Below are 27,868 nucleotides of genomic sequence, written 5' to 3' on the forward strand. Positions count from 1 at the left end.
CAGAATACATATTAATCATCTTTACATTTCTAGTGACTACAACTATTCCTGGCATAAAGTAGGTACTCAATAAATGTTGAATTAATATTCATTCTATAAGTAATAAATGTTGAGGATTATAACACCTCAGAGTAAGATCTTTATAATTCAAATGGTAGATGTTTTCCATATAATTGCCACTTACCAGAGGAAATTCCTAATGAGCTATAGGCACCTCCTATTATACAAAAATAGGAAGATCAAGTAAATAAAACATTTTAATACAATCCATTTTATCCAGTCATCTATTTCTTTGTAAGAAAGAGCAGGCAGCTTCGAACCACTAGGGTCCTTAAGTGACATGACCACCTGCCCCTTTTATGAGTTATTAAGAATAATTTAAAGACCTAGGGCCCAGGCCAGATGTGGTGGCTCATGCCTATAATCCCAGCACTTTGGGAGGCTGAGGCCGTCGGGTGGATCACCTGAGGTCAGGAGTTCATGACCAACATGGTGAAACTCCATCTCTACTAAAAATACAAAATTAGCTGGGCGTGGTGGCACATACCTGTAATCCCAGCTACTTGGGAGGCTGAGGCAGAAGAATCGCATGAACCCAGGAGGCGGAGAGTTGCAGTGAGCCAAGATCATGCCATTACACTCCAGCCTGGGCAACAAGAGCGAAACCCCGTCTGTGGCCTTTAGTCTCCCAGATCCACAAACAATTCTGCTACTATCCCAGAATAGACAGGACTCAGAGAGAGCAATTCATGGAAATGACTAAGACATAAATAAGAACAGCAAATGAGTAACATACAATAAGATCAAATGTTGAAAAATGAATGACAAGTAACAAGTCTATCCCTGAGGAAATGTTACATGATGGCTGAATTAACATCAGATGATTACTTGGGGAGCATGGAATCCCAACCACAAGGAGTGTTACATGCTGCAATGACTGATGTGAATCCTTTTTTTTTTTTTTTTTTTTTGAGACAGGGTCTCACTCTTGCTGCCCAGGCTGGATTGCAGTATCACAATCACGGCTCACTGTTGCCTCAACCTCCCAGGCTCAAGTGATCCACCCACCTCAGCCTCCTGAGTAGCTGGGACCACAGGTGTGCACCACCAGGCCTGGATATTTTGTTTCTTTTGTAGAGATGGGGTGTCCCTGTGTTGCCCAGGCCGGTCTCAAACTCCTGGGCTCAAGCAATCCTCCCGCCTCAGCCTCAAAAAGTGCTAGGATTACAGGTGCGAGCCACTGTACCTGGTCTGAATTCATCTTTAGAGCAAGGCCATGCCTGCATGAGGGCCAGATAATTGAGTCCTTGGGACAAGGTACCTTTGCACCTAGAAAGTTTTTAAATAGCATGGCAATTCTGCCTAACTCCATTTTTCTATGTCCCAAAATTAAGCATTCCTTTTTTGATGACATAACTACTCTTCAGTCTTATTAATACACGCACTCATAAACATTTTTAACACAACTAGAATTCATTATCAGGCTATACTCTGATCTCTGACTTGGATAACAGTTTTTAGCTTCCCAGGAGAATACTGATTTTTAATCACAGCATTCTCAAAATGTCAGCTTATTTTTAAGTTACGGGAATATATCCCACCCCGCCTCCACCCCATTCCCCCCAATGTATTAGCTACAGGCCAGAATTTAGATGGGCTTCTCAATACTCAGGAAGAAAATACAATACTCTGACCAATGAAATACCAAGGAAAATACAATTACTCTGACCCTAAAAACAGTACAAAATTAGCAGGAAAAGTCCAAAAGGTAACAAAAATATAGGCAAGAATCTATAATATATAACAATAAAGAATGACTAAAAAATGTGTATATGTATAAATAATGTACACAGAGACAACAAAGTAAAAAACAGTACTTTCTTAGTTTCTTACAAGGCCCTTAATCAGCTAAGGAGGTTAAACACTTATTCCAACCATGTTACCATGTTTTCAAAATAGTTTGCTATGGTTCTTTTATAATTGCTTTCAGAGCCTGAGGTACACCATTTTGAATATTGCCACCTAATGGTCGCAAATCTTTTAAACTCTGAAGATGAACTTGACTTTAAAGTGGGAGATGAGCCACCTTATATCATCTTGGTCATAAGGTAAAAGGTATCTAAAATGAGTGCCATTTTTTTTTTGTTAAGTGAAATATGAAGAATTATTTAAAAATGTGTTTCCAAAGAACTTCTGAGTTTCAAAGAATAGATTGAATAATAGTAGGACATATCAGTGGAAAAACTATATAGCCTCCTAAAATGATAGCTTTAAAGTAAAACCTCATCTGGCTTTAGTATAGGTATTTTTTTAAGTGGTCTCCTTACTTCAGCCATGTCCCTAGGACTTGGTTACTATGTCCTAATTCCAAACCTGGTGCTTTTCTAACAGTTCTGTTAGGAAAAACTAGCTAGGCAAAAACTACTGGAAAAAAAAAAAAAAAAAAAAGACTCTTAGGCCAGCCATGGTGGCTCACGCCTGTAATCCCAGCACTTTGGGAGGCCGAGGCAGGTGGATCACAAAGTCAGGAGTTCAAGACCAGCCTGGCCAAGATGGTGAAACCCCATCTCTACTAAAAATACAAAAAAATTAGCCTGGCATGGTGGCGTGAGCCTATACTCCCAGCTACTTGGGAGGCTAAGATAGACGAATTGCTTGAACCTGGGAGGCGGAGGTAAAATTCTTTATCATACCTGGCCACTAGCTGAACATGATCACCCAGGTAAAATTGCTGTGAACAAAACCATGTGCAATAACACACAGACAAGTCTAAGATAAAGCAGATGGCAGAAATTACTCATTCCAGGATTTCATCTTATAACACAAGTTAGTTGCCTACTGAGGAAAGGAAAAGGTTTACAGTTTCAAGATGCATCATCTTTTACAACCACTGTATGGAATGAACTAGAGTATCAATAAGCTGAAATTAGATAACCTATCCTGTGGTGGATAGGATTTAAACTGCTTTAAATCTTTCTTTAACAGTGCCTAGAAATAAAGAAAGCACACTGGAGAGAGAAGGTATAGTAGATGATACAGGGTAGGAATCCACATGTCTGGGCCAGGCACAGTGGTTCACGCCTGTAATCCCAGCACTTTGGGGGGCTGAGGCAGGTGGATCACTTGAGGTCAGGAGTCCAAGACCAGCTTGGCCAACATGACGAAACCCCGTCTCTACTAAAAATTCAAAAATTAGCTGGGTGTGGTGGCACACACTTGTGGTCCCAGCTACTTGGGAGGCTGAGGCATGAGAATCAGTTGAACCTGGGAGGCAGAGGTTGCAGTGAGCCAAGATTGTGTCACTGCACTCCAGCCTGGGCAACAGAGTGAGACCCTGTCTCCAAAAAAAAAAAAAAAAAAAAAAAACAAAAACAGAATCCACATGTCTGGCATGGTGGAAAATGTTAACAGAGAAAAGTGTGTCAGAGACAGTGATAAGAAAGAAATGAAGCGGCTAGCCATGGAATTTGGGCAGGGAAAGAAATCCAGTCCTGCCCTACAAGGTTAAGAATGTCCGGAAGTCCTAGTAGGTGAAAGGTCAGGTTATTGTTAGGGTAGAAGGAAAGATGAAAGGTAAAATGGCTATGAACAAGAGGAGAGAAATTAGCCAAGGTCTGAAGCTTTGGAGGACCCATAACCTTCTGTCTGCACCTGAAAGTGAATAACTAAATCCAGGTAAGATCATTAGATAAACATGATGAAAAAGGATGAGTGTGACAAAGCTAGCTAAGCCTTAGCCCAAATCTTCCCCTAACTCTTCTTGACCTACGTACTAAAACTTAGAAAAGCTACTCTACTCAGTCTCTAGAACGTGTCATAAACTTTCCAATCATTTAACTTTGCTCACGCCATTCTCCACACTACAATCTTACTCTTCTGCCTCCCTATTTTACAAATTCAATGAATTCCTATATACTTACAAATGCATAAATATGCAACCATGCCCCCAAACTCTTAAGACCTAAGCAGATTTCTAAAGTCAATCAAGGGAAACCAAACTAATATATTTGAACATATCATATTCTTACCAAATGGTTAAAATACTTCAAAAACAAAAAGGAGGAAAGAAACTCCAATCAAACATAAGCAGAACCTGGAAAATATCCAAAAAAAACCACATGTAGTCATGTAGTCTGAGATCTCTGGAGGGCCATTCCAATGAAGAATCCATGATCCAGAGGATCTTTACCTCCTTACTCCACCCAAACACCTACAAACTACATTCATTACCAAGTTCTAGTTGCTCCCTCCCAAGACACAGCTCTATTTGAGTTTTTTTGTATTTTCACAATAAAGCACCAGTGCCTTTTTTGAGACGCAGTCTTGCTGTTGCCCAGGCTAGAGTGCAGTGGTGTGAGCTTGGCTCAATGAAACCTCCACCTCCCAGGTTCAAACGATTCTCCTCCTGCCTCAGCCTCTCAAGCAGCTGGGACTACAGGCAGGCGCCACCATGCCCAGCTTTATTTTTTTTTTTTTTCTTTTTTTTTTGAGACGGAGTCTCGCCGTATGCCGGGCTAATTTTTTAATTTATTTATATTTATTTATTTATTTATTTAGAGATGGAGTCTCGCCCTGTCGCCCAGGCTGGGGTGCAATGGCATGATCTCGGCTCACTGCAACCTCTGCCTCCCAGGTTCAAGGGATTCTCCTGCCTCAGCCTCCCGAGTAGCTGGAACTACAGGTGCGCACCATCACGCCCAGCTAATTTTTGTATTTTTAGGAGACGGGATTTCACCATATTGGCCAGGCTGGTCTTGAACTCCTGACCTCATGATCCACCTGCCTCGGCCTCCCAAAGTGCTGGGATTACAGGTGTGAACCACCTGTACGTGAATCATCAGAAGTTTACAGTGCCCGGCCTAATTATTGTATTTTTAGTAGAGACAGGGGTTTTGCCATGTTGGCCAAGCTGGTCTTGAACTCCTGACCTCAGGTAATCCGTCTGCCTTGGCCTCCCAAAGTGCTGGGATTACAGGCATGAGCCACTGCGTCCCGGCCACCAATGACCATTTTTAATAGCTTCCTAAATCTAAGACATAGCATGTGGGTCACAATGAGAACTATAAAATTAAGACCAAACTGTGCAATGGGCTCAAAGACAAATGTGTCATCTCAATAATAGGGTCAGATTAGTCACAAAGTTTTTAATAGTAGATCAATTTCCTCTGAACATCCTTACTCTCATCACCACAGCCTGTTCCTTTCATTAGCAAGATGGAAAAGCATCTATACAAAATGTAAATTTGTAGCCAAAAAGTGCTATAATGCACTTTGAAATAAAGACTTCATAGAATCCCAATATGCCTACTACAAGAATGTTATTGTGGACAAATGTAATAAAACTTTCAGCCATTCCAACTCTTTGATGCACAAGAATCATCAGAAGTTTACTGCTTAATATGATTTTTCTTTTAGACTATGTCACAGCATTCCTGTATTTACTCAAATAAGCCACAACAACTGCACTGTTCTAATGCTTTGATGGAACCGTGAGTTACCAATTAGGCTTTAACATACCAATCAATACTTTACTGTTTTGTCATGAAAATTGCTTCTTGTTTCCCTTTTCCTTCATTTCCTTTTGACACACTCAGGCAGTCTACCAGTTCCATTCATTGCCAGTTTTTAAAAGTTAATACATATTCCCCCCAACTCATCAGTCAATAAATTAAGCACAATAATAATTGTTATTGTAGAGAATTACTATCTCTGTGAATCATACAACATCGGAAAACACAAAAACACTAGGGCAAATAAATGGAGAGTCCTCTTGATTCATCATTTTTACCTCATATCTGAACTATCACTAAGCCCTATCAATTCTATGTCTCTCAGAGCAAAAAATTCCATTTGTCATGTTCACTATAGTTCTCTTAGTCCATAGGACAGCTCCTGGAATAAAGCATGAGCTTAATATTTTTCATGAATAAATAAATCAGATCTGGAAAATATAAAGGTTAGGAGAGAGATATCTGCTTAAGTCATTTTGTATTAAAAGTTCAATTTTTAAAACTTAAAAGTCTTAACAGTAAAAAGAAAGTTTGAAAATAAACTTGCTATTACAGTAATGGCAAATGAAGTTTCAGGGGAATAACCAAATTTTCTTTTGCACTATGAGGTTGCTGAAAAAAAAAAAAGCAATGATTACACATGGCAAAATTAGAGATCCAATCAGGAGGCAGAAATCACACAATAATTTGAACTTGGGAAGTTCAACATCAAAAAAATATTACAGGGGACTGGAGTAACGAGAGATTGGCTAAAAGATTATGGGAATGACAAATATAAGAAGCACTCACTATCCCTAGGGTTGAGATAAAGGTCCTCTCACTCCCTCCAGACTTAAGATGCAGACCTCGTTGGAGGGCACAGATAGTGGCTCATTGAATGGCAGAGAAGTAGCTGTGGTGAGGTGCCAGTGGAACCTGCCCAAAAATCCTCCGTCTTCGGTGCTGAGGAAAACTGTTTATTGAGAGGTATTTCACCGGAGACCTTCCATTATGAAACCAACTAAGACGGGTACTAGGGGAAGCTGTTGGCTGCTGCTGACCACTATGCAGTACAAGAGCCAGGCCTTGGAGATGGTGTTCATGCTACAAGCAGAGCCCGTCAAGAAAGCACGCTATAACTAAGTACAAACACCCTTTCCTCCTACAATGCCTCTCCAGTGCAGCCTACTGACAAAACTTAACATTTTGCCCAGTGGCAAAAGAAAAACGTTTAAAGGACCCAGCTCCACTTCCACAGAGCATGCAAAAAGGGTTTACAAATGGTCTCTGACTCGTGATGTTGTAAAAGCAATACACATTCAGTAGAAACCATACTTCAAGTACCCATGCAAAGATTCTGTTTTTCACTTTCAGTACAGTATTCAATAAATTACATGAGATATTCAACCTTTATTATAAAATAGGCTTTGGGTTAGATTTTGCCAACCTGTAAACTAACATAAATGTTCTGAGCATGTATAAAGCAAGCTAGGCTAAAGCCATGATTTTCAGTAAGTCTGGCATATTAAACTCATTTTTTACTTACTGTATTTTCAATTTACAGTGGGTTTACCAGGATGTAATCCTATCACAAATTGAGGAGCATCTGTATTAGAAGCTAAGAGGCACAGTCTACCCCTTGGCTACTCAGCTTCCATATGTACTCTTCTCTACACATTTAAACTCCCTAATAATAATAATAATAATAATAATAATAATAATAAGCCAGAAACAGAGGTGGCTTCCTCAGCATCAGGTTCCTGAAGCACAGGCAGTTTCTCCTGCACCCATTCATACTTATAATTCCTTTTCTAGCAACCAATCAAGACAGCAATACAAGGCTATTAATGAGGAAATTCCACAACTTCTTTTATAGTTCACATCAGTCAGTTCTTTTTATCTGAGTCCTTCTTATACAAAGTCCTTCTTACACGAAGTTGTGTGCAAATGTGCGTGCGTGTGTGTGTGTGTAGAACTAACTCTGGCACTAGATAATCTTGTTAAAATCCAGGTGTGCATGCGTAGGAGAAATAACTCCGGCACTACGTAATCGTGGTTAAAATCCAGGTCTATCACTTTTACCTATAGTGCTTTAAGCAAGTTACCTGTTTCCGTACCCCTGTAAAATAAGGGGAATAATATCTACCTTGTAGGGTTGTTGTAAAGAGTAAATCAACTAATTGAATATTAAATCAAACAACCTGTGTGAACCTTGCACAAGTGTTAACCATTATTATTTTACTTGTAGAGACAAAGTGAGTTAATTTCCTGTCTCCCAACACTACATGAAAGCTCCATAAAGGCAGTGGAATTTGTCTGTTTTGTTCCCTTATCCCACCACGTAGAACACTTCCTGGACTAAATAGGTGTTAAAATATTTGTTTATTGAGAACAAGTAAACCACTGATCACAAACTCTTCTATAAAAAAAAAGTTACTAATGGCAACTTTTCGAAGTTCTAAAGACAACTTAGAGATTAGCAACTGAAAAAGTTAATGGGGGGAGGAGGAGGGAGGGAAAAATGATGTCAATCTCTTCTTTAAGAGATTCCTTCAGGGTTTTAACTTGCCTGGCTCTGGCATATACCAGTTGCATGGCCTGGGGAAAAAAATCATTCCACTTAAGCCTCAGTTTTCCCTTTTCAGGGGAAATAACTACTTCAAAAGATTGTTAAAACATAAAATAAAATAAAATGATTTAAATGACAGCATCTAGGATAAAGTTTGTACTCTACTGAATCTCAGTATCAACTAAATGTGACCTCAGGTTTTTCTAGTTCGAGCGGTATACAAATAGCTTTCACTGTGCACTCAATCTGAGCTTTAACTGAAAAAGCTGTTCTCGAGGGGTTTCAGAAACAGGAGATACTGCATAGTTTAAGTTTCATCAGATGGCAAATTCTGTAATCTCCCGAAACATACTTTCCAAGAGTTTCTATGAAAAGAAAGTAAGATTGCATTCTGAATCCACTGAAGGTAAAACAAGAGCATCCAACACATATCTAACTTATGTATGTCCTATACAGAAAAAAAAAAAAAAAAAACCCTGCTGGGCACCATGGCTCAGGCCTGTAATCCCAACACTTTGGGAGGCCGAGGCGGGTGGATCACGAAGTCAAGAGATGGAGACCATCCTGGCCAACATGGTGAAACCCCATCTCTACGAAAAATACAAAAATTAGCTGGGTGTGGTGGCACGCACCTGTAGTCCAGCCACTCGGGAGGGTGAGGCAGGAGAATCGCTTGAACCCGGGAGGCACAGGTTGCAGTGGGCTAAGATCACACCACTGCACTCCAGCCTGGTGACAGAGCAAGACTCCGTCTCAAAAAAACAAAAACAAAAACAAAACCCAACAAATATCTGGCATTAGATTAAATGGTGGATATTCGGAAAAGTGACCCTATTGATAAGACAGCCACTGTTCAGCAGAAAAGAAATAATTTATTCACACTTTCACAATATTCATATCTAATTTTCTAGAACTTAACTTCATTAATTTCTCTATTAATTTCCGCCAAACTGCCATAAATGTCCCGTCAAAAATTACCACAAAATACAGGTTATAAAAACACTACTATTAGCAATTTGTAGTGATACCAGAGCACACACCCTTATTATTTACTACTCCAAGGAGCTGTTGGCAAAGTTCTCATTTATTCTTAACTTACAGAAACAAATAATTTTATCATTGACTCAAAATAGAAAGTGGTGATAACTTTTTCTGGCAGCACTAGAGCTCAATTAACAGTCTTTCTAAACCTCACAGCAGATGAAACACTAGCTTTGCTAAAAATAATACAAAATGATGGATGTTAAAACTAGAATAGATCTTATCTACTATAAGTACCATCAGTCTTACAGCAATGTACGTTTTAATATTTGCAATGTAGAAATAAAGTTTACAAGATTTGTAGGCTCCACAGATCCCTGGTGTTCTAGGTGAGAAAACCTAGACCAGAAAACCTGAGAGTTCAAGTGACTGGTTCCCACTCTCTTGCTCCCAACACTAACAGCCAGTCCAGTCAGAGACAGTGCTGATTAGAACTGATTTTCTCTACTTTATGAAAAATCCTCTTATCAGAAAAATTGATACTGCCCTTTCTTTCGGTATCACGTGACCTACACATCTGTGTGTATGTGTGTGTGTGTGTGTGCGTAAAAGATACATTAGGGATCACAAGTTCTAGTTCTGCTTGCTTCCCCTAAGCTTCTTAAAAGAGCAGCTAGATCATGAAGAAGGAGGTGGTAGCAGTAGGTGTACATAATAGATGCCACCATTCACGTAAGTCTTTATTGGAAAACTGGGACGTGACACCACCACCAGCTTACACAACAGAAAAACACAAACTAAGTTCCTGACAGCGGAATGATGAACCACCCAACTTGAGTTAAAAAGAAACAAAAGTACACCACCGTATCTTAATAAGTATCCAGTCTTTGGGTTAAAATTGTATTCTCTTTCCCCAGTTTTAGTCATTTTGTAACAAATTTTAACAAGCCCGATAGGTATTTCATGGCCATGTCTGAGGTTGGCTGAACTTAAGCATCCCTATACAACACACTTTACACTTAGTAACTTGCTAGTTACCTATGGTTAACAAATGTTTCATATGGTATGTTTTTAAAACTTTCAGTGAAACACTTTAACATTTTTAACCCAGCAAAACAAACAAAAACTGTGTCTAATAACCCACACGAGCAGAAAAATGACCTTAAGCTTAACCTTAAACACAGATATAATAAGTAAAACAAATGGACAGAAGTCCATCTCTATTCAGGAGGCAGAAGAACCCCCCCTGCCCCCAACACACACAAAGACGGGTGGCAGTGGAGGGCAGGCTCATAAACCAGAGGTGTAATGGACAAGTCGAGCGATTCCTCCCGTTTTCCGCATTCTGCAACCCTCGGTCGCTCAGTGGTGCGGTTAGGGCCGCAATCTATAACCTTCATTCCTGAAGACCCCAGCATTTCTATGTGGTGTCCAAACACAACTCGTGAGCAAAGAAAGGGCTGAAAGACAGGCCAGGCCGTGCTACTCAGGGACGTCGGACCTAGGGCAAGAAACCTTTACCACTATCATTCGAAATCGGAGCAATGGGTCTATTACGGAAAAGACTTCTTAGGAAGGTCTCCTACGACAAAGGGCTGCGAGTCAGGAACCATCCCCAAGCTCGGGAGCCGGGACCGAACGGTCCCGGGCCCGTATCCGCGCAGCCTGCACCCCGCGCTGAGCTGGCGCCCGACCGAGCCGCCCACATTCCGGAAGTATTCGGAGACCCCCCACCTAGCCGGCCCGAGCTGACCCTCTCCCCAACCCGTACGCCCGCGGACCAAGCTCCTCACCCTGGTGATTGAACAGTCTCCATATTCTGGTGAAGAGAATTCCCATTCTCGGGCAGCGGAACCCCCCCGCTCCAGACACCCGGGCCGCCTGGCTTCCCCTGGCTCAGGCTGACGGGGAGGAGAGAGACGCGCTGGAGCCTCCGCCTCTGCCGCTGCTCCCGCGCTGGTCGCCGGCCAGCTTCCAGGGAACCGGAGGGAGGCCGAAGCCCAGGCCGCCCTGCCGCGCGCAAGGCCCCGCCGCTGCCGCCGCGGCACTCGCCTGGCTCGCGGACATCGCCGCCGCGTTGTCTGCGACGAGCCTCGCGGGCCACCGTCCTCCCCCAGCTCCTCTCGGGCGGCTGCGGTGGCGACGACCACGCGGGCGGGGGAAGTGAGGGGGCGGGCCTGGAGGGACGTGAGTGCGCAGGCGCGCGGCCAGAGGGGCGGAGCGTAGGAAAGGGCGCCCGCCCTGTCCTCGCTTATTTGCATAACCAAGACTGCGGAAGGCGCGGGACTTTACCCTGGGACGGAGGCTGTGAAGACCGCAAGTTGGGGCAGATGGCTTCCGACTGCTTGCTGATGCGTTCCCGAGTATTTATATTTCCTTCGAATCTTCTCCATTGCGCCATAATGTAAACATATAATTGAGTACCCCATGTCCATCCCCAACCCTTCACATACCCTACACTAAAAGTTCCACGTCATGACTCTTTAAGACATTGTGTCCCCTGTGGGTCTTTGAGGGAAAAGCCTCCTGTCCTCTGACACTCAGCTGAAGTCAGTGGCCTTACCTAGATAGTCACCTTAAAGCCATTTTTGCACTTCAGGGCTCTTTTCTCTCCAATCTCTTAACTCTCAGGTCAGTATTGCCCAAAACAACGATTTTGATCAAGTCACTCCCCTGTTTAAAAACCTTTAGTGGCCACCAAAGCTCCATCCCTTTCTGTTCTCGTTAACCTTAGTAAAAAGGAAAATAAAGAAAAATTGGGAGACTTGTAGGAGCCATTTGAACTGCTTTGCACTCCCATCCCCAACAGCTGAATGAAATTAAGCAAAATCAGCAATAAACCGCACCTTCCCAACTCACTTCTCCTAACTACCCACTATTTTACCTCAAAATATAGAAAAGCAATTTCGTTGACTTCTTTTGGGGCTTTATGGTTAAAAAGCCAAAGTTTAGAGGAGCCATACATGAAGGGAAGAAAAATCACAGTAATCCATATTAATTTATGGATTATCATGTCTGGATTTACTTAATATTCTGTACGCTGTTTAGAAGAACAATGTAGTTTGTATAACCAATTTGCATTAACTCTGTAATATTTCCATTCTCGCACACCGTAGATAATGTTTTGGTAGCTCTAAGACTTTTTCAGTCTCCCACACAGATGTCAACTTATGAAATGGATGTCATATACACATTATGTGATGGCGGAGCTTCATATTTTACAATCTACCCAAGGAAATGGTCTCCCAGGTTATTTTCCGAGTGAAGAAAGAAGAGAGAGAGAGAGACAGAGAGTTTAAAGACCAATTTATCTATGATTACAGAGAAGTGCAAAATGTCATTGGAGAGACTTCTGACTTCAGGCATGAGAGAGTAGGATGGTTTGAATATATCCTCCTACCATTAGCAAATAGAAAACTGCACAAAGTACAGGCAACGACATTTCGGATATTGAAAAACACATCGCAGTACTGTGATTCTTTGCAAAAGAGAAAGAAACAGGTGGAGTCTTACCATTTCCTGGACTTTATCCCTAAAAGCAATTCCCAGTCAACTATGGAGGAAGTGGGAACCCAAATGAGAATCTGGGAACCTCCTAGAACTGAAGACACATATCAGCATTCCCAGAGATCAAGGTGACTAGAATTTGTGAAGCAGAGTAACTGGAAGGAGGGAGCTACACAGAGAAAAGCTCTGGAAACCTGTTAAGGGGCCATTGAGTCTTTGGCTGCATATCAATTTGTGCTCGTGCAGTATGAACCCCCAAGAAGCTGGCCAATCACAATTCCTGAGGAAAAACAAGTACCAGGAAACTGTAATGCAAATGATTCCCAGAGATTACAACGGGTCAGGAATCATTTGAGTTCCCTTCAGCCAGAGTGAAGAGAACTGAATATATAGGACAGGGTGTCCAATCTTTTAGCTTCCCTGGGCCACACTGGAAGAAGAATTGTCTTGGGCCACACATAACATAAGCTAACACTATTGATAGCTGATGAGCTAAAAAATAAGTAAAATCACAAAAATACTCATAATGTTTTAAGAAAGTTTATGAATTTGTATTGGGCCACATTCAAAACCATCCTAGGGCCGGGTGCAGTGGCTCACACCTGTAATCCCAACACTTTGGGAGGCCAAGGTGGGCAGATCTCTAGAGGCCATGAGTTCGAGACCAGCCTGGCCAACACGATGAAACCCCGTCTCTATCAAAAATTACAAAAATTTGCCAGGCATGGTGGCGCAAACCTGTAATCCCAGCTACTCTGGAGGCTGAGGCAGGAGAATCACTTGAACCCAGGAGGTGGAGATTGCACTGAGCCAAGATCGAACCGCTGCACTCCAGCCTGGGTGACAGAACAAGACTCTGTCTCAAAAATAAATAAATACATTAATTAATTTTTAAAAAGCCATCCTGGGCTGCATGCAGCCCACAGGCTGTGGGTTGGATAAACTCGATATAGTTGAGTGGACACCCCCAGAGACCTTAGAAGAGGAGCTAACTGGCCTAAGAATAAGCCCTACACAAGACCAATCCTAAAGGAGCTTAAAACCAAACCTTGAAAGGGCCAAACGAATTCACAATTGCCTGCCAAAACAAGTATAACATTCTTTAAAGGAATATGAGATCAAGTCATCAACAATGTAAACTTTACATTGTCCTAAATCCAATAAAAAATCACTAGACGTGCAAGGAAACAGGAAAATGTGATCCATAACCAAAAGCAAATCACTCTACAGAAATACCCAGGCATGGGGACATTAAGTGATTGCCCCAAGTTCATGGCTAGTTATTGCTGGATCTGGGCTTTGAACCCAGACAAAGGTTAGATCCACACTCAAACCACTGTGCTAATCTGCATGTTGTATCAAAGTACAAATGAGATGTTTCTCTCCCTCGTACATTTTATTATTGGAAATGTGCTGATGACAGGAGAAGTAGCTTCAGGCATATGGCTGGTAGATGAGTTTCAGATTGTTGGCTGAAATACTTTGATAGTTGAGACAGCCTTATATAATACCTCTCCAATAACTGAGGTACTATTCATTCAGTCAACATTTATTGTATTCCAGGCATTGTTTTGTATGCTTCAGATGATTACCTAGCTTAAAAGTAACATATGAGTACTTTTTTTTTTCTTTTTTTCTCGGGCGGGGGGGGGGGGGATGGACTTTCGCTCGTTGCCCAGGCTGGAGTACATTGGTGCGATCTCGGCTCACGGCAACCTCCGCCTCCTGGGTTCAAGCGATTCTCCTGCCTCAGCCTCCCGAGTAGCTGGGATTACAGGCATGCGCCATCACGCCCGGCTAATTTTGTATTTTTAGTAGAGACGGGGTTTCTCCATGTTGGTCAGGCTGGTCTCAAACTCCCGACCTCAGGTGATCTGCCCGCTTCGGCCACCCAAAGTACTGGGATTACAGGCGTGAGCCACTGCGCGCAGCCAAGAATTTTTCTTTAAAAATACGTACTCATAGCCGGGCGTGGTGGCTGCTGCCTGTAATCCCAGCACTTTGGGAGGCCGAGGCGGGCGGATCACCTGAGGTCAGGAGTTTGAGACCAGACTGACCAACATGGAGAAACCTCATCTCTACTAAAAATACAAAATTAGCCGGGCGTGGTGGCGCATGCCTGTAATCCCAACTACTCGGGAGGCTGAGGCAGGAGAATCACTTGAACCCGGGAGGCGGAGCTTGCCGTGAGCCGAGATCGCACCAGTGCACTCCAGCCTGGGCAACAAGAGTGAAACTCCATCTCAGAAAAAAAAAAAAAAAGAAAAATTCTTTTGAGAGAGAAGTTTCAATGAACTTTGGTTTCCTCATTTGTATTTGTATCTCATAATCCATGCCCTGCCTACTTTCCTGGGTGATCAGATGAATTAAATGTGATAATTGTGAAATAACTCGACTCTAATAAATCACTGTATAATCCTAATGCAGTGATAAAAATCAACATAGTCCATATTTCTTTGGAATCTCCTATAGAGTGAAATGACAAAAAAGTCAAATTCCAATCAAGTCTTAACATAGACAGTTGACCCCAAATACATACTATGGAATTCTTACAGGTACAAGATAGCTTTGGAAATGTCTGATAACTGCAATATTAATCATTTTGGAGTGGATGACTTGTGAACAATATAATACTTCATCTAGTATATTTTTCTATATCCAATCCTATTTTGCACATGTATTCTAATGTGTTTTATTTCACATGTGTGTGTATTTAACTTATAAACTCTTTCCTAATACAGTACTTATTTTGTGATCACTCACAGCACCTGGCAGAGTATTCAGAAAGTAGTCATTTGATTGAATCCCTTTTTAGGATAAATGTTTAGACTTTTTCTTTTTTTTCATAAAAGAGTACCTATTGATTTCCAGTATTTCTTCAATATATTTCTAGAATAATATAAAGGAGAGGTATAACGCTGGTTTCAGTGTTTTTTTCATTTATTATATAAAAGAAAAAAAGTAATGCAGTTGTTTTGTACACATTTAAATTCCATAAAACAAATCCATAGAAATGAGGATACTCTAAGCATGCACTCTGCATTTTCTTTGTTAATGTTTTTATTCACAAAAATAACACCACGTTTTTTTCTTTAAAGCCACTAAAGCAGAGGGAGAACAAAACATGCAGCACTGTACACATTTGCATAGTATATTTTACCCAGCATGCCTTGTAGAATGCTACACATACCTAGATAAGAAAAATAAAGGGACAAATTATTAAAATAAATAACTAAAATTTAAAGAAAGAAAAAAAATTATTTGACAAAGGCATTTTTTATCCCACTTTGTCAATGGAGATATAGCAATAGCCTGGGATTTCAACAGCCCTCAGAATAGTAGGAAAAATCTTTTTACATCATTTTGCCATATTTCTGTTTTAGTATGTTTTATGTTAATACATTTATTTTTTATTCCCTCCCACCATCCCTACAAAAACACAGCTAATGGCTTTAACTTATGTTTCAAAGTAGTATTCAGTACAAAACAAATTAAAGAATCCCTAACTAATATAATTTTTTGTGGTTGGGACATCTTTATTGATCATTCTGACTCGAGGCTGTGAAAAATACGAAAATCTCAAACATGTCCAAAATTCAGAGGAGCCCTATGAGCTCACTTGCTGTGACTTTCTGTTGTTGTTATTGAAAGAGAAGAAATAAGAGGAGAAAATATGGTATGAGTGTTATCACAAAATAAAATTTAATAAATTTTATGGAAGGGAATAAAACAAAAGAAATTACATCCACAGATTGCAAGGCTATGAAATAAATTGCTGGAAAAGTATCAAGCAGCAAGTTAAAAAGATGGTAGATGAAGTAAATCTGATAAAACTTAGAACTAAATCGACAAACTTTTAAAAAATATGACTGCCAAATTTAACAGTGGATTTTGTTATAAGTTTGTGCTATAACAAATGTGCTTCTTTCTCCTCAATCTATTTTTATATTATTGGCAAAATATATATTTTATAATTTTGTACTGTACAATATGTTTTTGCTACATTGTTTTTCTACTGCTAATGCAGATTATAAGTAACAACATAGATTTATTTTGGCAATAAAATGCTTTCATTTTAATAACATCCCAGAAAATATTGTAAGGCATATGAAAAATAGTATGCAACGATATAGCGTTAATGATCCCGCCTCTTTATTACATCCCTTATGCATACAGAATTCACACTGATTTCAGTTAAAAGTCAAAGTGGCATGCAAGTAGGGCAAGGGTGGCCCCTACATAAATACAGACATAGCCATTTGTTGAGAAATTTAAGTGTTCAAAACATAACCAAGAACACTTATCAAGTATTGAAAAGCTAGAGGCTAGCCACTTCTGGTTCTTAGTTCCCCTTGTAACTCCTTATAATTTTCAAATGAGGAAGTATCAGTGTATTCTCCCAAACCACTCTAAATTCATTAGCAACATTTTCTACCATCCTTCTGCAAACATTTTACATACATCATGAGAAACAAAAGAAAGTTTCATATATATAATTACAACTTCCCAAACCAATTGCTACTCACTCTTAATTATACTTTGTTTATGGCAAGTAGAAGTTACAGCCCTTAGGATTATCTGATGAGATACTTTCTAGTCTTCTCATAATGTCCCTCGATTACATGAAGCATTTAGAATTAATCATTACAAGTAAAAAGAGATAGCTGCTATCAGAGGATGTATTTTATTTAAGAAAGTCCATTTTAATAAAAGAAGAAATCTTTAAAAGTAATTTTTGAATGCTGTAGTTCTGGGTGCCCATATAAGCCAATTTTACTATTTTGACTAACTTGACTGCTTAAGTCAAAAAGAAGGTTATCCTTATTGTCTGTCTAACAGCTAATTGGATTGACTTGACTGGTTTGATCATGATTATTTTAAAGAAGAGGACTGTTCTCTGCCCCATAGACACAGCTTGAGTAAGTAACTTACTAACAGTTATAGTATTGACAGTATTTAAAGGTATGAGAAACTAATAAAACAGATTTTATTACATAATTTCCTATAAATTTTTCATTCATATAGTCATTCAAGGATGAGTTTTATATAATTTAAAAAAACACAACATGCAACATTGTCATAAAAGACAAAGGCAGAAATATAAAAGGAATAAGGGGTACATAGCATTTATTTGAAACATTGATATGAAGTTTATTCCAATTACATGGGAGTCCAAGATAATGCATATCCTTACCCACTAAATGGCTAAGTCATGCTCTGTGGAAGTCAAGGACCAACAAAATGTGAATTTGCAAACCAGCTGCTCTTAAACATAAAGTCTTTGGACTTTTACTCTTTTAGACTTAGAACTAGATATTATAACAAGTTGCACACAAAGGCAATTCCCTTGCAGTTTGTTTTGTTACCTATGATGACTTATTTGTTAAATTAACCTTGCCTCATGATAAACTGTGAACCAATTCAAAGAAAACTTCACTAACGTGGAAGAAATGAAAGGGTGCCAAAGAGCATTTTGGAAACAGTTTAAAATCTAAAGGGAAGGCATATTTTAACAATCTATGCATTTAGCTTTGCAGCAAGGTTAGCCAGAATAGTGATAATTTTGATCACTACTTATTGACCAGTGTTTTTCCCTTTAAAGACAGATTGTCTTCTCTAGAGAAGAGGTAGTAAATATATCAGTACATAGGGTAATTTCTATAATGGTATTACATTTTTTTAGGCAAATACCAAAATAAAACTGTGTAACTAAGAAAATATATACTAACATGCAAATTAAGGTTGCCAAGACACATTCTTAATGGACATCCTGGGTCTTAACAACATTTTGTGATATGTTCATTTAAAGAGTTTAAATTTGCAAACCATCTTTTAGCATAATTTCCTTTTCTTACTTCCTTTCACTGCCTCCACTTCCTATTATGAATTTTAAGGCCCCCACACAAAAGACAAGTTCAAGTATGCAGGTATGAAAAGAGGTTAACATTCCAAAAATACATTTTGCAAACAACGACAATAATAATTAAATAGCAAATTATTTAAAGGAAACAAATAATTGTCTCAGAATTTGTTTTACATTAATAAAATTCATTTCATTAAAGACTAACTGCAATGACTTATATAGTCACAAAATTAAGACTGTTATTAGGAAAGACCATCATCTAAATTGTGAACAATTTCAACCTTCTCTCCAATAGAACTGTATAAAGATAAGAGAGAATCATCATTTATAAACATTTCTAAGTGTTGCTTTAAATATTAAACAAGATAATGTTGTTGGTTATAATATTAGAGTCACATTATACCCTTGAGAATTAACATCAGGATTGACAAATTGCATTCCTTTTTTTCCAGAACTACATTTCCACATTGTCACATGAGTCCACATTATTATATGTCTGTGACTGAAATTACAGAATTCTAGTATGTGGCTTATACTGTAAGTTAAAACAGCCTCAAAACAGTAAAAGACTTGTTTCTCTTGCTTATAATCATTTGCTATCTTTAAATGAAATTAATTAAAAACAAGTATTTATGGAGTATGTACTTTTCAAAGGTGCTTGGTGTGCTTGGCAAAAATAAAACTTTTCATTTAGTATATATCTAGATTTTAAGTATCATTTACACAATAAACTCTTAAGTCTTTAAAAAAAATAAGATATCCCCTTATTTGAGGAAGATAAACTTATTACAGAAGGAAGGGGAAAGAATATTCCAAATTAAAGTAAACATTTAAATATATCCATCAATAAAATATACATTATACCCTTTCCAAGATTGTCAGCTTTTGAATAAGAATACAAAGCAAAACAGGTATGGACATCTGATGGTAAATGATAGATTGGTTTTGTGCACAGATATTGAATGAGCCTCTCTTTATCGGCATGACATGGAAGACTAAAAAAAAGGCTTTAAGAAACCTTTAAAAACAAGTGACTTTTAAAAAGTTGAAAGAAGATGGTAATCTTGATGACCAGGAAATATATTTAAATGCTGTTACAGCTACCTGCCATAAAATGTAAGTATCTTAAAGTAGTTAAATGACCAAACTGCTAATGCTACTACAGAAAAAGCTGAACAGCTGTCTAGTCTAAATTTGTACACCTTGGTGCACTCTTTGCAATTAAATACTTTAATGCGCACAAACAAGAAACCAGTAAAGCATATAGAAAAATGTTTTGGCTAGTGTTTTCTTTCTCATGCAAGTATGTGCTGTACATGTAATAAATATATTTTTGTTTGCTGGAAGATGCTCTTCTGTGTTCTAACAAAGTATTCAGTAATGGCAGGTTATATGTTTATTAAAGTGCCTAATGGATATAACTCTTTTAAAATGTCTTAACTGAAAGTTTTATAAGCTTCACTAGATGACAGAAGAATCTCACAAGCCAGTATCACATGTTAACTTTTAAAATTTACTAAGCCCATATTTTTTAATTGTATCAAATATTTGAAATGACTTACAGAATTATAGGTATCCTCATTATCAGCTAAACAGGTTCATAATGGGGTACAAACAGTGAACATAAATGCAGGGGGATGTGGTGAGGTTGTAATGGGGTTCAAGATATATATATAACTCATCAGTAATGTGGAACTTATTTCCATGGTCAAGATTACTGAACTGGTGCATGCTTTGAGTGCCTAAATATTGAAAGGCTTGGGGAGAAAAGAAGATACTATAAAATTAATTATCATTATTTTCAAAAATAGGCTTCATGACATGTACTAGCAGAAAAGAACTTTTATGGCTGGACTTATTGGGGTTTTAGAAAATGCATGCATTATGGACATTTAGAAATAAGTTTTTTTTTTAAGACATTTGTGTAAAAAGGGTCAATTTCAATAATTTCTTGGATCAGAGTGAATCTAAGGCTTCCTTGATACTATAAAACATAGGTCACCAATTCCATAATTATAGCCACTGGAAAAACTGTGAAGACTTAATAAGATGAAGAGGAGTGTTCATTAGAAATAAGGCAGCTCAATCTCCAAATTCTTTATAATTTTCTGCATTAAAAATGCTATAATATTAGTCAACAAATATTTGCTGAATCTATGAGTTTATTTTTTACTGCAAGCTTTTAAAATCATTTGTTTCAACTTTTTTCAATTAGTCATTTTGTAAAAACACCTCCTGAATATCAAAGTTGAGTGTGTCCACATAAAACGAAATTCCTTAGCATGATTTAAAGAATTTGTTGAAGGGCCAGAACATTCAGATATTCAAAGACAGAGACTGAGAGAAGCAATGGAAAGATACTCAATCTTGTTGGCAGGAAATACAGACCCTGCGTTTGTGTTAAGTGAAATAGATGAATTCCCACCTGGAAGTGTTTAGCATTGCACTCGGGAGGATTGGTACCACATCCTTACTATCTGACTTCAGATTCCTGGATGTATGTAGTTGTGCTCAGATTGATTAAAGGGAGAACAACACCCCATTTTATATTTCACATAACCAGCTATGCTTGGGCCTCTCTTTACTATTCTCTCTCACTGCTGAAAAAAATTTGAGGTTTTTTGCTTGTTTGTATTTGTTTTTGCCAACTTCAAATGAGCTAACAGTACTGACCAAACAAAAAGCAAAACACTTTGAATACAACAGCTGTGCCAGGAAAGAAATAAAAATATTAAAATCTGAGGAGACTATATAATTTCTGCATTAAGATTTCTGAGATTTTTTTTGGCACTATCAATACATTTGGTAAGTTTGAAAAGTCATTCTGGCAACATTAACATATATTAAAATGTTTATACACTCCAACTTTAAGTGTAAATTTAGCTTCCAGCAAATAAATACCAAAGCTGGATTTGGCTTCTATTGGTATTTCGATTTTCTTATTAGTTTTTTTTTTCCCCCAGATTTTGCAATTGATTACAACATGCTCAAGTAGACTTTCTAGTCAATTCACCCAAATTCCAACAGGAATTGGTTTATAAATTGGTTCCAACTGGAACTGGTCATTTGGAATTTCCGGCATGGGAAATTATTTTATATGTGCCTTGTAAGTACCCTAAATTACAAATTGATGTGTCTAAATCTATGAAGAAAACAAAATGTACTGTTATCATGTAAATGTTGCACTTAAAAATATCTATATGATCGGGCATCTAATATCCATCTAGACTCAAGGGCATAATGTAATTTTTTTTTTGCCCCTTACTTAGCATAAAATGACAGCAGCCCATTAGCACAGTAAATACTGTGCTATGTTAGCCAAGTTAAGATGATTGGTTTATCCTAGCACTGCTATGGCAAATTGTCAACAGATGAATATTTTTTGTTTCATTAGACTCAAAGCCTATGTCGGGAGTCATGGCTATATCCCCCAGGTGATCCTCGGTTCCTATGGGGTTTGTAAGTGTCCTGGTATGAGTCAGGGTAATCTTCTTCCACAAGAGGGTAATGATCTCGGCTATGCTGAGAACTGGAAGACAAGCGGTTCCTACTCTTCCGAGCCCTTTCATTGTGATAATTTTCATCAGAGGTCATTAGACTTCGTCTTTCAATTGGAGAGTTCTCTGTGGAGTGGTTGCTGTGCCTCATTCGCTGACTCTAAAAATATCAGATAGTTCATTGATTAAATAATGTCAGCTTCATTCATCTAAACATGTAAATGTATGTAAAATCATAGGATCTGTACAATAAGATGCTAAATATCTGACTTAATAAGGCATCCTGATGCACCAATGATCTGCTTAGAATATCTGGTCTTATTTATTTGGGACACAACATGAAAAGATGCCAGAGTGTTGATAGTTTATGAGTTTAATTCCACAGTGCTGAATGACTATGCTTCCTATTACAAATGTAGAATTGAAAGCTAACTGTTAAATGGAACTTAATATATTTAGGAAGTTCTAATAATTCCATTTCTATTGCAAAAATGAAAATTATTTTACTATTGGGAAACAAAGTTCAGAATAGCATTTATTATTTCTCTCTTGAATTGATATAATCTTTCTCCTTCTAAAGTAACACACCTCACCTTGATCTAACTGAATATTCCTTATACCTTTTAAAAACATGTTAATAAAATTATTATTTGTGCTGTTCATAAAATAAAGTGTTTCTGCATCCTACATAAATGTAATAATCTTTCCAAGGGTGTATACAATAATTATGAAGCCAGCTAATTGATACATTTATAAATCTTGCTTCCTCAACTAAAATGTCCTGCAAAATAATCTTCCAATATAAACGAAATTCCTCTAATACCATTAATTGAAATTAGTATCTTAAGATACTTATTTGAAGGCTCAGAAAATGTTATTCAACATTTTTCTTCACTATGAGAAAACATTTATCTATTTGTGTCTACTGGTTTCGGTAGGTCACATCAGTTAAGGCACAGGATCCTGCTGAAACCATGGGCCCAGACACATCTCATCTAAAGTACACTCAGATTCAGGCAGAAGGAAATTCATTTGACAGGTCACAGACTGTGCCTTTAACCTCAGTCAGGTGCCTCACAATGAAGTGTCAATTGTTACTGGGAGAAGAAATAGGCCACAGAATAAAGGGCAACACATTAACTCATTAGTGAAACAGCGAGAACCACTCTAGGTGGATGTCTTAGCAGTGATGAGTCAAGATTGTTGTATTCAATATAAAAGTGCAACATTGCATTTCTACCTACATTACAGAAGTGTATTGCTTCATGCATCTATTTCTCATTCTGTAATGTACAATTCAGAGCCAGTCCAAACTAGTCAATGGTAATGTACACTCAGATCAGCCCATGGGAAGTGAAACAAGGCATGAAATAGTCCTAATGCATGCGTATGTGCTGTACATTACCACAGTATATTTTTCATGTTCATTTCTAGTTTCAAAAGCTACTCATTTGCATGACAGTTTTCCTGCTTACAAAGATGCAATTTTGTAACAGAGTAATACAGCTATAATAGCATTTCAGAGAGTGCCATTTATCTCAGAGTTAACTCTGTATGATCGACAATTAAGACTATCATTATAATCCATTAAAACAAAACTCGTCATGATACAAGAGGGCTCAATTGACTACATGTTCCTCAGTTTGCTGCGGGTTTGGCCACATTCCAGCAGCTACTTGATGAATGGTAAATAATAATTGATGTAGAAAGGCAGGCTCATTTTGTACCATAAGGTCTCTGGCTCCCTATCTCTACCTCTGAGTGCAGCACCAGAACAGCAGAAGGGAGAACCTCTTGATCCTGTGTTCATCACCAGCTTCCCTAAAGGACACGTGACACAGCCACTTACAAAGGTGGGCACCTGCACAGCCCCAAGAAAACTCAGGGATCAGTTACTATTTCTGAACAGAGCAGCTCTACTTATATCCACATTGTCTTGTGCAAGGTAGAGAGCAGGCCTAGCAACCTGGGTGCGGCAGGATTAATTAAGGGCAGCCGAAAGGCCTATCTGCACCTATATATCTTACTTAGCTATTGTGTAATCCTTAAGAAGTGGCATTAAGAAGTAATGGAGGGGCCAGGAGTGGTGTGGTGGCTCATGATGGTAATTTCAACATTTTGGGAGGCCAAGGCAGGAAGATTGCTTGAAGTCAGGAGTTTGAGACCATCCTGGGCAACAAAGTGAGACACTGACACTGTCTCTACAATTTTTTTTTTTTTTAATTATCCATGTGTGTGGTATGTGCCTGTAGTCCCAGCTATTTGGGAGGCTGAGGCAGCAGGATTGCATGAGCCCATGAGTCCAGGAATTTGAGGCTGCAGTGAGCTATGATCATATCACTGCATTCCAGCCTGAACAACAGAGTGAGACTATGTCTCTAAAAAAAGTAATGGGCAGGTGCATTGAGTAGGCATTACGTTTGCCAGCAGAGTTTAGACATAGGAGGAGTTAATTTACCTAAGTAAAATCCACTATAAATTCACAGACAGCATAATTCTCAGAAATTGTCAGTCTCTGGGTAGTTTTCTCTAGGATAGATCATAATTAGATAATATTTAAGATTTTTAAATATAATATGCACATAGTGTTCCCTCTTCAGATTAAGGATGACTCCAGTCTCCATCCTAATCAAGTTCCCATAGAATTTTACATGTAAGGTTGTAAAAAGCATGAGTGAAAAAGTGACAATACCTGTAACCCAGAAATTGCTGTGGGATATGGTGAGAGTGCCGTGGAGCCCAAATTCCTTCCCAGCAGCGGGGTCATGGGTGTGCTACTGGTTGTGTGGGTGGCACGCCAGTACGCCTCCAGGTACTCCCCTAGATGTTCACACGCGTCCTCAAGCTGATTTTCATCCAATATAACATCAAACATTTCCTGTAGATGACAAGAAAATCCACTTTACTTCCATTTTAGGTTTTAGGCAATGAAACCTAAAATTCCACTTAACACAGATAATAGCATTTTTAATAGCTATTAGCTAAAATCAAATTTGAGGTGCTATATGGGCAGTTTCTAAAGTTAGGGTCAAGTGAAGAGTTACACAGTTGTCCATGAACGAATGTGGACATTAATATAAAAATGAAAGTGTTCATTCAATATTTGGATCTTTTTTTTTTTTTTAAGACGGAGTCTCATTCTGTTGCCCAGGTTGAAATGCAATGGCACGATCTCGGCTCAATGCAACCTCTGTCCACTGAGTTCAACCAATTCTCCTGCCTCAGCCTCCCAAGTAGCTGGGATTACAGGCGCCTGCCACTGCGTCCAGCTAATTTTTTTGTATTTTTTTTAGAAGAGATGGGGTTTCACCATCTTGGCCAGGCTGGTCTTGAACTCCTGACCTAGTGATCCACCCCCCTTGGCCTCCCAAAGTGCTGGGATTACAGGCATGAGCCACAGCGCCCAGCCGGATTTTTCATTATTTAGAAAGAAAAAGATGAAGTAAGTATAAATGTGTTACAGGTAAAATATAATGAAAACCCACGTGTATTCACATCTTTAGCCATGTATTCCTATAGAGCTGCACTCTACACACTTTGGAATATGACAGAAGCAAGTTTGTGGCACTGAGAAGGGAGTTCTAGACATGTTTTGGGCAATGACCACATCAACGGAATAAACATTTTTTCTCCTAAGGTAACTATGTTGAAGGGAATAACATTTACTTAGGTAATTTTCAGAATGCTTGTGAAAATAACATTATCTGTTTTATGATAAAACAATAAGGAAAGAAAGTTTAGGATTAATAACAGAAAACCACATGGCAGTGGTTTCTGCTACCACAAGATCATTTTGTGAAACGGTTAAAAAAGAACAAGGGGTGTTTAATTAAGGAAAGCAGGGGTTCACAAAAGAAGTATCTGCTGTCCACGTTTCGGACAGTAAGGCCATTGTTCAACATCTGGTCTGTACTCAGGAAGTTGTTCTGTTCCAGAGGAGCAGGGTGGCCCCCCTGTCATTGCAGTGTGGCTGGGAACACAGACAGGATATACCCCAGACATATACTCTTTGGAGGGAAACCAGAAAACTTTGGCACCACACAAAGAGAAAAGTCATTCCACAGGTAAGTGTTAGCACATCTCAACTTTCTTTCTTTTCTTTTCTTTTCTTCCTTTTCTTTCTTTCTCTCTCTCTCTCTCTCTCTCTCTCTCCTCTCTCTCTCTCTCTCTCTCTCTCTCTCTCTTTCTTTTTCTTTCTTTGAGACAGTGTTGCTCTGTGGCCCAGGCCGGGGTGCACTAGAGCAAACACAACTCACTGCAGCCTGGAACACCTGGGCTCTAGCGATCCTCCCACCTCGGCTTCCTGAGTAGCTGGGACCACAGGCATGCACTACTGCGCCTGGCTAACTTTTTTAACTTTTTGTAGAGATGAGATCTCACCATGTTGCCCAGGCTGGTCTCGAACTCCTGGGCTCCAGCGATCCTCCTACCTTGGCCTCCCAAAGTGCTGGGATTACAGACGTGAGTCACCACACCTGGCTCACATCTCAACTTTCAATAGTAGGATTGACCTTTCCCACCACCTTCATCTGCTTTTATGAACTCATTTTACCAAAATAAGAACCTCCCAGGAATGAATCAAAGACAGGGTCACTGCCATCGGCACTGATAAAGCTGGCTGAATTTAGGTTAATGGCAACTGGATGATGTGAAGTTAGTGGTGTCTCAGTTCAGTCATTCTCTTCTGTGCTTAGAACAAGGACTCCTGAAGCAGAAGTCACCATGGAAACAATCTCTCTCCCAACATTTACTATTTAAATGTTTCATCACATCAATTTTTATGGAAAATTTTGGCCTTAAATTGGAAAGCCATTTGGGGTTCTTGGAACAAGACTAGGAAAAGAATAAGATGACTTCAGTCCAAATGGACTCATGTTTGAGAAGACTCAGCCAGTTCAACTCATGTAGAAAATTCCCCCCAACCAAGAACAGTTATTAGTAGATTTCAGATTATTTTGCATATTTTATTCATTCATAAAATACTCAGTCCCTATTTTCTTCTAGGCACTGTGGGTATACAGTGGCAAGGAAAACAGACATCTTATGCTCAAGAAGCATAAAGTGTGGTGGGAGAGATAAGTATTAAAATCCATAATAATCTATGTCACACTGGGACTTTAATTCAGAAAAATAAAGAGACTGAGCCAGTTAACGTTTGAAGCTGCAGCATAAAGTTCTGGATTTAGAAGGAGGCTTGGAGAGATGTGTGAAAACTGAACTTACGAGGAAGGGGAAGTTACGAGTAAGCCAAAGAATGTTATCTGTAGAGGGACGAAAATAAAACAAAAAAAAGAGAAGCAGAGGCACAATGGAAGAAAGAGATCATATGGCCATGAGTGCCAAGGAAAGCAGCTACTGCCTAGAGTTTCTGTCAACATATATGCTTACAATAAATCCCCTTTTCCACTAAAGTAACCCAAGGGAATTCCTTGTCTCTTGCAATCAAAAGCCCCTCCCCCACTCATGTAAAAGTTCAACAGTTACAAATATAGAATCTCAGAACTGTCCATGATGCTTTGACATAAATAGAGGCATCGAGGTGCTGCCTTGAGTGAGACAAGGACAGCTACACCCCAAAGAACATCCACAGACTCAGATGGCACAGGAGGAAGAAAGAGGAAACGAGGCAGCACCAGAACAAAGGACCAGTCTCTCCGCCATTCCAGGCTAAAGTGTGCTGCAAGTTCTACATTTTATGTGACTTGGAGTTGGTTGTTTATATCATTTTATTTATGTGAACCATAAAATTTGATTACATGGGTCTCATTCTATAATATGGGTTTGATTAGTCTCAACAAGTCATTTTCTTGCTGTTTCTTAAAGTGCCAAACTGAAAAACCTTCCAAGGATACCTGGGCCAGATGGGTCCTGACATTCACAGCCAGGATTGCAAAGCCCAAGGAGGGTAAGCAGCACCTATGGCAGAATGTTATTTGAATGAGGTTTATATCTACTTGGCCAT

General features: G+C 39.0%; 2 protein-coding genes across 12 annotated transcripts in view; both read right to left on the reverse strand.

Annotated features, from left to right (window-relative positions):
- ARL5A (ARF like GTPase 5A) overlaps nt 1–11,227 on the reverse strand; it is a 29,745-nt gene extending 18,518 nt beyond the window's left edge. The window contains exon 1 of one of the 2 annotated variants that reach the window (XM_004032646.5): nt 10,833–11,227. In XM_004032646.5, the coding sequence (XP_004032694.1) occupies nt 10,833–10,878 (46 nt within the window). In that variant the 5' untranslated portion in view covers nt 10,879–11,227. Of the gene's footprint in view, nt 1–184; nt 213–10,832 lie in introns of those variants that run through there. The other variant, XM_055380870.2, reaches the window with a different exon arrangement.
- Nucleotides 11,228–15,465: 4,238 nt separating this feature from the next.
- Nucleotides 15,466–27,868, reverse strand: part of CACNB4 (calcium voltage-gated channel auxiliary subunit beta 4) — a 265,350-nt gene continuing 252,947 nt past the window's right edge. For all 10 annotated transcript variants that reach the window (XM_004032647.4, XM_063694842.1, XM_019022718.2 and 7 more), the window contains 2 exons: nt 24,599–24,784; nt 15,466–22,066 (listed from right to left, as the gene is read on the reverse strand). In XM_004032647.4, coding sequence (XP_004032695.2) covers nt 21,806–22,066; nt 24,599–24,784 — 447 coding nt within the window. In that variant the 3' untranslated portion in view covers nt 15,466–21,805. The remainder of the gene's footprint in view (nt 22,067–24,598; nt 24,785–27,868) is intronic.

The sequence above is a fragment of the Gorilla gorilla genome, chromosome 11 (assembly GCF_029281585.2).
Source record: "Gorilla gorilla gorilla isolate KB3781 chromosome 11, NHGRI_mGorGor1-v2.1_pri, whole genome shotgun sequence".
Classification (NCBI taxonomy): domain Eukaryota; kingdom Metazoa; phylum Chordata; class Mammalia; order Primates; family Hominidae; genus Gorilla; species Gorilla gorilla.